The sequence below is a fragment of the Phalacrocorax carbo genome, chromosome 3 (assembly GCF_963921805.1).
Source record: "Phalacrocorax carbo chromosome 3, bPhaCar2.1, whole genome shotgun sequence".
NCBI classification, from domain to species: domain Eukaryota; kingdom Metazoa; phylum Chordata; class Aves; order Suliformes; family Phalacrocoracidae; genus Phalacrocorax; species Phalacrocorax carbo.
In genome coordinates, this window is record NC_087515.1 from 17137739 (window position 1) to 17150485 (window position 12747).

The 12747-nt window shown below is 36.8% G+C and overlaps 1 protein-coding gene across 1 annotated transcript in view; it reads right to left on the minus strand.

Annotated features, from left to right (window-relative positions):
• Positions 1-639: 639 nt before the first annotated feature.
• KIF6 (kinesin family member 6) overlaps positions 640-12747 on the minus strand; it is a 177071-nt gene continuing 164963 nt past the window's right edge. The window contains exons 19-21 of the mRNA XM_064445467.1: positions 6471-6560; positions 4410-4516; positions 640-1258 (exon numbers count right to left, since the gene is read on the minus strand). Of these exons, the coding sequence (XP_064301537.1) occupies positions 1242-1258; positions 4410-4516; positions 6471-6560 (214 nt within the window). The 3' untranslated portion in view covers positions 640-1241. The remainder of the gene's footprint in view (positions 1259-4409; positions 4517-6470; positions 6561-12747) is intronic.

A 12747-nucleotide genomic window follows, 5' to 3' on the forward strand; every position in this document is an offset into this window, starting at 1 on the left:
TATTTGGTAGCTATGCTGACTTTTACAGAAAACTAAAATGCAGAAAAAGTTATAACTTTAATATTTCTTAATTAATTGTATCTTAGTTGTTAATTTGATAAACATATACCTTCTGTATGCTCAAACATACCAATTCACCTTGTACTTCTGAACAGTTATAAATTTGCCACAGAATTAAGTATCAACAACTTAAGGAAATATACATCCTTGAGAATGATATGTGAGTTCTGCCAATATATTGCTGTATTTTGATGTGAACAACCCAAATCCTTCCAAATGCATGACTATGAACTAATCGTTAACATGAAAAATGATGGCTTTAATCTGGAAGTATGTATAACTCTGAGAAATGAACTGTAGTTTGCATTGCATTTTTGATTTGTTTAATCTGATGTGTAAAATAAGTTGTTGCATAACCAGATATTATGCAATAAAGTAGTACTGAGTCAATAATGAAATTATATTGTATATAAGATATAACTGCATTGAAATTTTCACATCTCATTTGTGTTTTACAAGAATTTCCCGTGTTTTACTTTAAGACTATTAAGTGTCATTGTTTCTTCTGAAACCTGTATATTTTGTGTATTTTGCACAACACAATGTATTCAAATGAAAAAAACAGTTGGAAAATTTTGAACTCTAGAATTACTTTCTAATAAAAATTTATTTTCATATTACAATGCAATCTCAGTATTCTAATAATCTGATATGAAAACTACCATCCCTTGGGAAAAAATAAAAATCAGCAAAAGTTCTCAAATGAAATTTTATAGAATTTTGTAACCCAGATAACTACTATTTTTGCAGAGACATCTCTGGATGCCAACTAAATGTAATTAATAAAGCCTTATGCAATTCGATGCAAACAAAACTATGACTGCTAGTAAAAAGTGTTCCCCAGATTAAAGACGTAGAAGAGCATTAATACATTAGATAATTTTAACATTTTAAAAACATTCAACAAATTCTCAGTAAACAAACGTATTTGGCAAACTCCTGATCCATTGTTTTAGTTTTGCTTAATCTTAATCCAAGCTGAAGATACTGAGTGCAAATATTTAAATATCATTTCCTAGAGAAATGAATTTTGCTGTCAAAGACAAATAATTTCTATACCTTTACCAATTAAACCTTTATTTCTAAAGTACTTACTCATATCTGTTTCTAAACAGAAGAGGAAGGGAAAGAATAAAGGTCTTTAACTGTTTGTAAATGGAAATGCTGGACTGCAACAAGTTTCATTTGTTCCCCAGGCCTGAAAGGAGATAAAGAATACATCAGACTATTTCAGGTTGTGTTGTCAGTTTAAAAATGAACTTCAGAGGCACAAAACAAAAGAAAGGAAAAAAACCCCTATTTTAATTCAAAACTTTTAAGACAAAAAATTTCATTGATTTACTCTTCTGCATTTTAATTTCTCTACCTCAAGATACAAAAAGCATGTTTGCAGAGTAGCCCTTTGTAAAAAGCTTTCAAATGTAGTTATCACAATGCTTTAACAATCCCAACAAGCTTCTGTGAATGTACCTGCTTTAGTTCTGCTCTGTTTAGAAAGAAATTGGTAACAACCTATAAACCCTGAGGTAATCTTCACTGAGGCCTCTCATTCCCCTCCCTGCATTACTGTCAGTAAGGATATTGAGCATTCCCATGCTTTCTGTTTATGAAACTTATTTTCCACTCCATTGGCTTCTGCACACATTTATCCTTCCCGCCCCCACCCCCTTCCCTCCAGGTAATGAAAGTGGAGCCCTCAGTTTGCTTCTAAGATACTGATACAACAGTTTGAAAGGGTCAGGATCAATAAAGGAAAAAGCAGTAAATATGCTGACATTTTCTAGGCCCAGCAGACTTTGGTTTGGCTGAACCTGTGCTTTCTTGTGTTGTTTCCTGCAGGGCACTCTGTGTGTAATAATCATGCAGGGAGTGAATACATTTGCTTGCAAATGAAGAAATGCTTATTGAACAACTCAGTTGAAGTGAGTTTGGGAAGGAGACAACGGAGCACTGGACTGGGACTTAGCATGCTTAGCTTCCATATGAAGCTGTCTGACTCAGCTTAGTGGCTCTGGGAAAATAATTTGTCTCTGGTTTATTTTGTATATGTTTGAAATTTATCGAGGAGTAGTTCTGTGTGAGACTGATCAAATACATAACTTTTTCCCCCAAAGTATTCAGCCAGAATACATTCCTTCTTCTTCTACTCTTCCTCTCTGCTTAACTCTACTTTACCTCTGAAGTGTTTGTTTATAAACAAAACCAAGTCCCCATCCCCACGCCTGAAAAGAAAACTCTCCAGTTCTCCTTTGCTTTGGATGCAACTGTTATTGGAAGAGCCATATAGCTGATGATGCACAAACACTACAGCAGTTACTATGCCTCTTGTCTCCTTTCAGTCTAGAAACACGTCAGGTAAGAGTGAAGTGATGTGCTCACAGGAAAAGGGAACACATAATGCTATCACAGCTACGGGAAGAGCTGAGTCTCTCAGCCCATTGTCTGCTCCCCATTAGAAAGGCTACCACTGCACCTCATAAATGTCCTCAGGTTTCACCATGGTGCTGAAGCACAAAGTACTTCCTTAGTATTAATCCATAGATTTCACCCTCCTTCACCCTACTAAATTAGAATTTACAAACATTTTTTATCAATGGTTCCTGCTATCAGTGGCTCCATCCTTCAAATCTGGGAGGTTTTCCTTCCCTCACAAGCAATCAAGGAAGGAAAGCCTTCTTTTATCTGCCAGGTTGACTCCAAATCCTTGTCAGAACTTGCTATTGAGCAGTCTTTTATCTATGATACATCAGGTCCCTATGTTTGTAATATGCCCATCGTACTTATGAAGCCTCTTTACTTTTTATCCCCCTGCTTATGCTTCATGATTGGTTGAGTCATCCAGCCCTGCACTGCCAGGATGACTAAATGCTACTCCATTCCTTTTCAGCTACTTAGGGCGACATGTAGCTCATCTTGCCTAACCTAACTTCAGAACCATTTTAAAAGTGTTGACTACCCTTTGTTCTGCAAGAATAATTTTTATAACTTGGGGTCTAATAGTTGTCAATGTTGATAATGCCTAGTCCCTTCTGAAACTGATGGATGATGGATGATGGTAATAGTCTGAGGCTGGAAAACCATCAGGATGAAAAAGGCATTTGAGAGAGACATTCCTCTTATGGTCTGATTTAGGAGATGATCACAGGACAAGATGTGCTCTTGTTAGTTAGATTACTGTACTTCACAGAATGAGTCAGATTTGGACCTTCTAAAGGCCTGAAATGTTTGTTGAAAGACACTTCTATCTCTTACCTCCTTCTGGTGAGCTGCCTATAAATTCAACTTAATGTCATTTGCAGAAGAAACTTGACAACAGCTTTTCTAAATAAAGACAAAAGGGATCCCAAAGCTTAAGTGTGTTAAGTGTTTGCTTTGGATGAGTCTAAGGAGGTGTTTTCAGCCACCCTGTGTTTACCTGACAGTTTTCTGATAAGCAGTGTGATACTGAAACCCCACTTTGTGACAATGCTAACAACATCTGCCAGGTACTGATAGCTTGCTGAATAATGCTGTCATCAGCACTCAAGTGCTGATGGAAAGTTATTGCTTCAGTAACTACTACGGCTTTCATCTTCCATCTAATTGGTTGCTGCCACTAAAAACTATTATTCCAGAAAAAAAAAAAAAGAAAATCATAGGTCATTTTTCTTCATCATGATGAATTACTTTTAGGCTACCTTGCAGTGCCACCTTTGTGTATTTATTGCTTTCTGCTTCCTGCCAATTTTACTTATCTACACCATAGAGTGAACTTTATTGCCTACCGTGATTGCTCTCAGTAACTGATTTGGAGACAAATACCCATAGAAAGTTTCACTAGGGCTTGATAGAGTGAAATACCTATTAAGGGCATACTCTGCTAGACATAGTGGGCCGGTCTGCTTCTTGAGGTAGGGTACGCTGCAATCATTTGCGTAATCTTTATTGGTGTCAATTGTTAAAGCTAAATTTGTACCAGCTGAAAACCAGGCCAGACAGTTTAAAGAAAATGTATACAGAAAATTTTGACAGTATTTTAATCATCAGGAAACCACATTCAAACACTTTTACTTAAGTGTAAAGAAAAACACCATGCAGGCTGCACAGACATACATGCTCCAAAAAGTTCACTGATGGTGGCTGAGAAAAACAGACAGCCTTTATAGTTTTACTCTGCAGCACTGAGCTACTGAAATAAATACATGTGAAGAAACTCAAGTGTTTAGAACGGCTGAGAACATAATGTAATATAACTTAAGCCAGAATCAGTTCTCACTTGCGTCAGTGTAAATGTGGACTAAAGCTATTTTGGCTTTAAAATGCTGTACTGGAGATTTTGGTTTGGCTTCCTATTTTTTGGCAGGATTTACCTTTCTTTTGCAGGATGTTCTGTCTTGCTTTAATGAAAGCTAGGATGTCAGCATCAGCCTGGCTGTCTCCAGTCAGAGGAATAGACGTACTTGAACCTGGTGGGGTCCTGAAATAAGAAAGTATGCTTGTGAACCCAACTGAGTAAGAAGGTTATTTTTCTATTCCACTACATCCTCCCTTTTTTCAGCATGGAGGACTTTGTTCTCCAGATACATTGTTAGAGATGCCACAGTTTAGAGGAGAATAAAGCTCAGAACTTCTTAATGCTCTTACGTAGATTCTTAAGATTAGCCAATATAAATTTGGTAGAGCTACATGCTTATCAGCTATGAAACCTCTCACAAAGGGTTAAAAATGTTATACGGCCGAGTCAAAGACTTACTGCCAAGCAGAAAAGCCTAATGTAGGGAGTTTAGCAAAGAAATGATGGATGTGACTATGTCATGTGTATGTTTGCTTCAGGAAAAAATGCTCCTATTTATTCAAACAGATCAATAGTATTTTTGCCTACTGTAAGGGAATTAAGTTTTCATACATACATAGAAGTAAACAGTCCCATGACATTAATGACATTTGCTGACAGATGCAACGCCTTTGTGCTGCTGAGTCTCCAGTCCCCGCTGAGAACTTGTGTCTATGCAGTTAAATCATTGACTGACTTCTGCTTATACCCTCTGGTGGTATAAGATGATGACATACAATGAAGCTATTCTAATCAGTTAGGAAAGCTAAGAATTTGGCCCTGTGTCTTTAGCCTTGGGTAAAGATTAAGCACTAATGGTGAAATGAGAAATATAGTGATAAAAATTACAATATGGAATATTGTAAGTATAAGAGGAACTGAAGGGAGAATTTTTTTTTACATATCCCACCTTTGTAATTATAGTTATTTCCACTGTTCCTTACTGACTATTGCAGTAGAAAGTAATTGTGCCTGACATAAATAGAAGTCTGATATTCTTGTCTTTGTGCTACCAATTAAGTCCTCAGTTGCCGAATTAGTGAAACAAAATTTAAAAAAATATAGAAATTACTATGAACTTAATAAAATATCTTTTATGTTATTTACAAGGTGATCTCAAAACACCAGTAAAAGACTATTCTCTTATTGATTTTCATTTGATTAGCAACAATATAAAAAATACACACGATATTTGAGAAGGTACTGTCTAAAGCTCTTTTTCTTCTCATTTTCTTAAGCACAAGTGTAATTTAAAACATTAGGTTCTGGGGGATGAAATATTCCATGATTTTTTGCTGTTCTAGAAACAGATTGTTTTGGAAAATGAAAGAAAACCCCCGTGTGATTTGTTCTTACTAATGCAGTAGGAAAAATAGTAACTTAAACATATTTTCCTAAGGACCTTATATCCAGAACTGTTAAGCACAATAAGAATGTGACTTCTGGCAGTATACTGACTTGGCATGATGCTTTGGTGTGAGAAAAGAACATGGAAATGAGCACATTAGAAAAACTAGAGAAACTGTAAAAAAAAAAAAAAAGTAGTTTCTCTTAACCTGTTAAGCTAATTTTCACAAAGCAGGACCTCTTTTGAGAAAACATGACACGTAACCTTTGCCAAGCCTCACACGCTCAGGCTGCTGGTGTCATTTTATTTTACTAGATTAATTTGTAAGAGGGAGATTCAAAATATTTTAAGAACAAAATCACAAGAATTAAAAAATCTCTGCGTAATTCCTGCATTCTGCCATCCTTATGTACTCTGATCCCTCTTCTTTTCAAATGTTTTTATTTACTCTGAAAGAGCCCCTTTCTCTTGCTGAGAAGACACAGTCATGACTGTTCATAAGCTCATGGGGAAAAAAAGCCTCAGGGCAAACAAGAAACCACCTCTTTAATGCTGATAATGCAGCTACTTGGTGTAAAGCTATGGGACAGCTTTGGTGTTGTTTTGGAAGTTGGAGGAAAATCTGCAATTTCAGTTTTATTTTTGTTTTTTCAAGGAGACGGTTGTTAAAGGGACTCACAGAGGGTTATCTGGCGTTATATTACTTACTGGTTTGCTTTTTCCTCCGAATAGCCCAGGTATGCTTCTTACCTTGTTTTTAAAGTAGGGTTACTAGAAGTGATTGAATTGTTTTTCCCAGATGGATCTTCATTAGGGATGGCTCTTGTGATCTCTGAAAAACTGGAATGGGAGCAGAAATGAAGGAAAGAATATAGCCCTTGTGGGGCTAAGTGACTACAAAGAAGCTGTTTTCCAAGGCCTTTTTATCTATATAAAGCACTTGTTGTTTACTGGAAGAGGATTTTCAGTCGAATCCATGTGATGATTAGGTTTATGTAGAAAATGTGGCTATGAAAGAATGACAAACAAGCTCATAAAGATTATACTTCTAGGATTTGCCTTCTAAGCAGGGCTTGTAAAGCATTTTGGTGTATCTGATGTACAGTTTGTAATGGTATATTTAGTTCCCAAACTGACTATCAGCCAAGTGAGGCCTTAATTTTCCATTCTTTCTTTAGTCAGGCAAAATTATTACCAAAATCAGTGGGAGACTGGATAAAAACTCAGTGAGGACTTTGGGATGTGGCTTGTTGATGATAGCCAAATATATTGGAAACAGCTGTTGTACATTCCTGTCCCTGCAAATATTGTTATCAAGGAAACCCTCCGCTAGGAAGGCACATTTCTGACACGGGACGTCTAGGGACTCTCTCCTTTCCCCGGGGGCTGTGTATGCTGCTGGATCTGGTGCCAATCTTAGAGGGAGTGGAAACATCAAATTACTCAGTTTTAGGATTTTTCCAGTAGATGGCAGGATTGGCAAGTTCTTGCTTTTCTAACTCTGCAGTAGTTTGTTCACTGTTGGCTGATGAATTGATATTTCTGGCAGGGAACTTGAAAAAGGAAAGAAATTTATTACTAAAATTTTACTGTATTACACTGTGCCAGGTTCAGTTTTGCAGAAGATATTGTGCCCAAGAGTATAAGTAATTTTCAAATGAACAGCTCCAGGTTTACTGAATGTTTCTCTTTAACTCCTCAAGTCCCATAGCATTCACACCTGCCTACATAGATTAAAATAACTTCAAGACTCAGCCTAATTCAACTAAAGCAATATAATATTTAATGTTAATAATATTCCATTCTTTATTATGCCTACATATTACAAGAAAGGATGTGTGATGTTATTACCTACTATATGGTTTAACAATATCTGGGAACTTCACATTATAGATCTGCTTTAGGATTTCCTGAACATTTTTTCCATTGATTTGTCAGTTCTTAAAAACTAAGTGATTTAGGGTCTTAAATTCAATTTTTTAAAAGGACTCTGCGTCTGTGCCCTGAGATACCTAGGCATCCAAGCCATATAACCATAGTTTAATAAATCACTACACATCAACTGAACCATAGCAACCGCCCATGACTCTGTTCTTAACCTGCAACAAATGTGACTTAGTGTGATCCTTTTTCATTCCTTTCTTTTCATTGAAATAATCTTCTTGGCTTTTTATTTGCCATGAACAGAATGCATAATTTTATAAACACTGTGAATCAGCTGAAGTAATTTATTTTTAAGCTGCAGTAGTTTATATGATTGAGCTAATTTTTTTCCATTGAATTTAAATGAAAATTATTCTCCAAAATTGTTAAATCCCCATTTTAATAGGGACTTAGATCCAGATCCATTAAAAAATCTAGACACTACAGGTGTGGCACAATTTGACTTCTAGGGATCTCACTTTCAAGTGGATTCCTGGACCGAGGACAATATGCCAAAACTTGCCTTAGAGTATCCTGGGAGAACTGGGCACTGTGAGGAGTGCCCCTGAGGAAGGGGATATTAAAAAAAACCCCTTATACTGAGTAAGGTGATGCCCAGAATCAGGTTATTAACATTACTGTGCTCAAACATGGAAATTTATGAGGAAGCTTATAACTATTTTTTGTTATAACTATTTATGACTCAAAGTGCTGCTTCCATGTAAGAGGTTAACAATTAGAGCACTAATCTAACAAAGGAATCCCTCAGCTTGGCAGGACTCAAATCCATGTTTTACGTATCCCAGAGATTTATGTAATCTCTGGGCTAGAAGGGATGGCCTGTATGGGGATAATTTACACGCTTCATACTGAAGCTCTGATAATGTTTCTATGGCATTGCAAGGTACATTGGATTATAAGAGGATGGAAGAGTGTAATTTTGCTGTGCAGTGGTTTGTATGGTCAGATGCAACTGGCTCCTAGCCTGTTCTCAGAAGCCAGGACTCTCCTCCTTCACCTGTATTAGATGCTGTTCCATGAGAAAAGATGAGAAATTTTACTAGTACTGCTCCAAATTTAATGGAAAGTAATTATGACAGCATGGGGTGGGGGTATATGATCTCCCCTCTCTGTGTGTTAAGCTTGAAGTACTGGACATCTTGGGATGCTCAACAAAGCCACACAAAACCATAGCTGCCCTGATTTAGTGTGACGATAGTCCTTCAAGCAAAAGGTCGGTCTAGAGATATCTAGAGGTACCTTCCAACCAACATTTCTGTAATGTGTAAATAGGCACTCCTGGATCACAGTTTTGGGTTTGGATGGACATACAAGGTGTAGGAGTCCTGTCTCTCTGTCTGGCTCCTAAGCACTAATATTTTTCAGGTTCTTTTGACAATATATAATTCCCATTTTCATTCTGAATCTACTGATTTTTCCTTGAGTTGAATTTGAGAAGTCTTAAAGCACTGTTTCCTGACAGCTTTGGTAAAATTCGTGCTTTTTCTGGAGATTAAAGATAGTCTGTCAACTTCATATGTCTCAGTTCATTTTTTAACCTAGTACCTGAAGTTTCACTAAGTGGGTAACTTGATTTTTTGGGAGGGTCATCTGTTGGGCCTATAAGTCGCAGCCAGGCATGGGGCAGCAGCTAGAGAGATGTACACAGTGGTGCAGCAGTGTCTCCCTTGCTGCAGGAAACAAAGGACCAGAGACAACTCTCCCATGGACTGACCAGCTCCATCAAGCACATAAGGCAGAGGAGCTGGAGAGATGATGGATGTCATGGCATGAATGTTTGATTTGCCAGCTGAAAAAAAGTGGTAAATAAGCTAGGTTAAAATGGAAAGCATAAAATTTGAAGATGTGCAAGTTCTGCAATGTTAAAAAAACCCTCAGCTGCAGTTCTCCAGTCATGCGGGCCTTGGACGTGAGGGGAACAGATGTTCTGTGTAAAGGCAAGCAAGATTCAAGCTGCTTAAAATCTGAGCATTTTAGTATTTGGTTACAAAATCAAATCTGGCCTAACTTGGAAATTCATGGATAAATTGTTCAAGTTAAATTGTTACCAACAGAATGTGAAAACCTTAGAAATGTCATTAATCAACGATGTTATTCCCAGATTATATTTTATCATCATGTAACACTGGAAAATTGGCAGGAGTGAGAAATGATTATGACAGAAAATACTGCAAAATATATAAACATTTCCCTTGTTTCACATAGCATTAAAATAGGGAGTAAATTTTGCAATCCAGGACAATGAATGTGAAAAAATCTGATGCTCAAAGTCAACAAAGAACATGAAGAGTTATCTGAAAATATCTCCAAGGGAATCTAAAGAGACAGAAAGATTTTGAAGAAGAAGCTGGAGAGCCAAGGAGGCTGAGATTGAACATACTGTGGGGCTTGCTGGAATAGGACAAAGGAGGTTAACTAAAAGGGAATGAATGAGGTTAAAAAAGATCTGACTAAATTAAAAAGGAATGCATTCCTTCTGAGAGAAGGAAAAAAAAATTTTTAGAAGATTTAAAGAACTGTCCAACATTTGCTTTATTCAAGGAAAATACAAGAACAGTTCAACACTAGTGAAATTAAATATTCAATGAAAGAAAGAACTTGAACAGCCAAGGATGTGATTAATTTCTTAAATGAAAGCCTATGTGGGAGAAGACTATATGAGGATGAACAAAACACTGAAGCAGAGCAGACATGGAGGGCTGAGGCCAACATGCATTTTGAGACTTCTTGCAGACTTAACAGGAACTTACTAAGCGACATAAACGTACACACAGTATAAATTGCAGTCAGTACCACGCCTTTATGGTAGAGGCAATATGGCAAGTAGGGTATTCTCTTTCAAGTTTGAGGGATTTTATTACGTATTCCTTTTGAATAAAATATTTTGATTATTATTTTAAGTTCTTCTTCCTTTCTCTTTGCACTGTGACCCTAGGATTAGACCTTTTTATGTCTGAAATATAGAGATGGGTCATTCTTCCTCCACTTTGCACAGTTCTTCATTTTAAGTAATACGTTCAGATCAGATGAGACTTAATATTTCTGCAACCTTCATATGAAAGGTGTATGCAAACTTTATGGAAACCTGAATCTACTCAACAGGTTAATGAGCATGAATCTGTAAGCCCCTACAATATACAAACTACTTGTTTCAGCTATTTTAAGTATATCAGATTTGGTAGTGTGATTAAGCTGTTCAGGAAATTACCTTTCTTATGCAGAAATGGTTTTTCTCATGCCAAACCCACTGATAGCCCTTATGTCACTCTTTTCCCCACTTCAGCTCTGTGGTCACTGAAACCAATGTTTTGTTTCTTACTCTAGTGGGAGTAGGATCAACCCAATGGCTTTCAAACCTTACTGACTAAGGCAGAAATGCTTACTGTTCAACTCTTTTATTAACACAGGCTCATTTTGACACTTAACAATTCAACCTTTTTTTTTTTCAATTGAAAAAGAGACATGTTTGGCCATGAACCAAGTGCCTTCCATATGTGTGTATCCTCCTTGAGCCTCAAAAGGATTACCAGCTTCCCTTCTCTGTTATTTTAGTTATAAATTGATTTAATGTAAAATATGATTTGAGGCTACCACATTCCCTTCCCAAGGCTTAATTTTCACTGGGAACATGACTAAGGTGTGTCAAACAATAACAATCCACATGAATTGTGCACTGGAAGGTGATCAGAAGATTTGCTCAAACACATAAATCTCAAAAAAGATTATGGAATATACCTATATCCTTTATATGCTGAGATAGATAATTTATTACCTCTAATCCTGAAGATTGTATTTATATCCATTCACACTCAGGAGTTTGTCTGAATGGTTTTACTGCATACTTACTCTGTCAACAGCAGTCTTAGATTTCTGACATGCAGCCCACTAAGTTTTAGATCTTATATCTATTGAACACACCTGTGAACTGAATTACATCTTGGAAATAGGTTTTGTTTACACCACATTATATCAAATATAATTTATGTCAGTTTCTGCTTTTGTGACCGGTTATTCTGCTGGGTGAAGATAGCAATATCACTTCAGAAAAAGAGATTGTTGATTTTTAGGTGAGTTGGAAACAAAGAGCCATTTGTGTCTTGGGACCATGTAACTGAGAGGAGCAACTGTAGCCTGGACTCATCCTATACAATCATGGGAACTAGAAAGTAAAGTTCTTGTGTCAACTGGGGTCAAGCAAATCCTTGGGAAATAAATATTCTACTGTTTTATACTCTTAAAGCCTGTGAAATTGGAAACTTTTACTCTAAAATGTTATTGCCTCAAGTAGGGGGAAAAGTAAATATTCATGCACAGTGGGATGTTAAGCCTGCAGCTCCCGCCTCACAAAAAGCAGAAATAGTGTTTCTACTTCCATACACATCACACTGGAAATGTACCTGTGTAAAATATGTTTAAACAGCCTAATATAAAATAAGATCAGCTTTCTGGAACTGTAAGGAGGAAAGAGTAGTTAACTTCAAAAGACCATTGCAAGAATATTGATAGAGATGGGAAAACAAAACTAGGTTCACCTGACTCCCTCTACAGTTTAAGTTCAAGAAGATGAATGTTCTGTGTCTGTGATATGTATGCAAGGATAATCCAGTCAACCTCAGTCAACATGTCCATTACTTAGACACAGAGAAACTGCTCATTATAAAGAACGTGATTATTTGCAAGAGACCATGTGGGGCAGTACAGGACTCTGAAGAAAGCTTGGCAGCTGAAAGCAACCTTTCTATTCAAAATGATAGACCCACTTTTCTGAGACCTTTTCTCCAGTAATAAACACAAACAGTAAAGGCATTTGAAAGAAAAGTTTAAAAGAAAATTGTAAAGAAGCCATTACACAATTTTGCTTCTGAGCTAGTGTCAGGGAAGGAGAAATCACCACTCCTGGAGGCCAGTCTCCCATTGCACTGGAAAGTTCCTGGGCATTATTATATGTTGTTTTTAATTCTAGCTTAGACTGCAAAAGATACCATTCTCCTGAGCAATGCATCAGCAAACCAACTGGAAATTTTTGTTCCCAGCAACAACAGGGCAGAGAGGTTGTGCAAGAGGTCCTTAGTTCAGTTCAGTA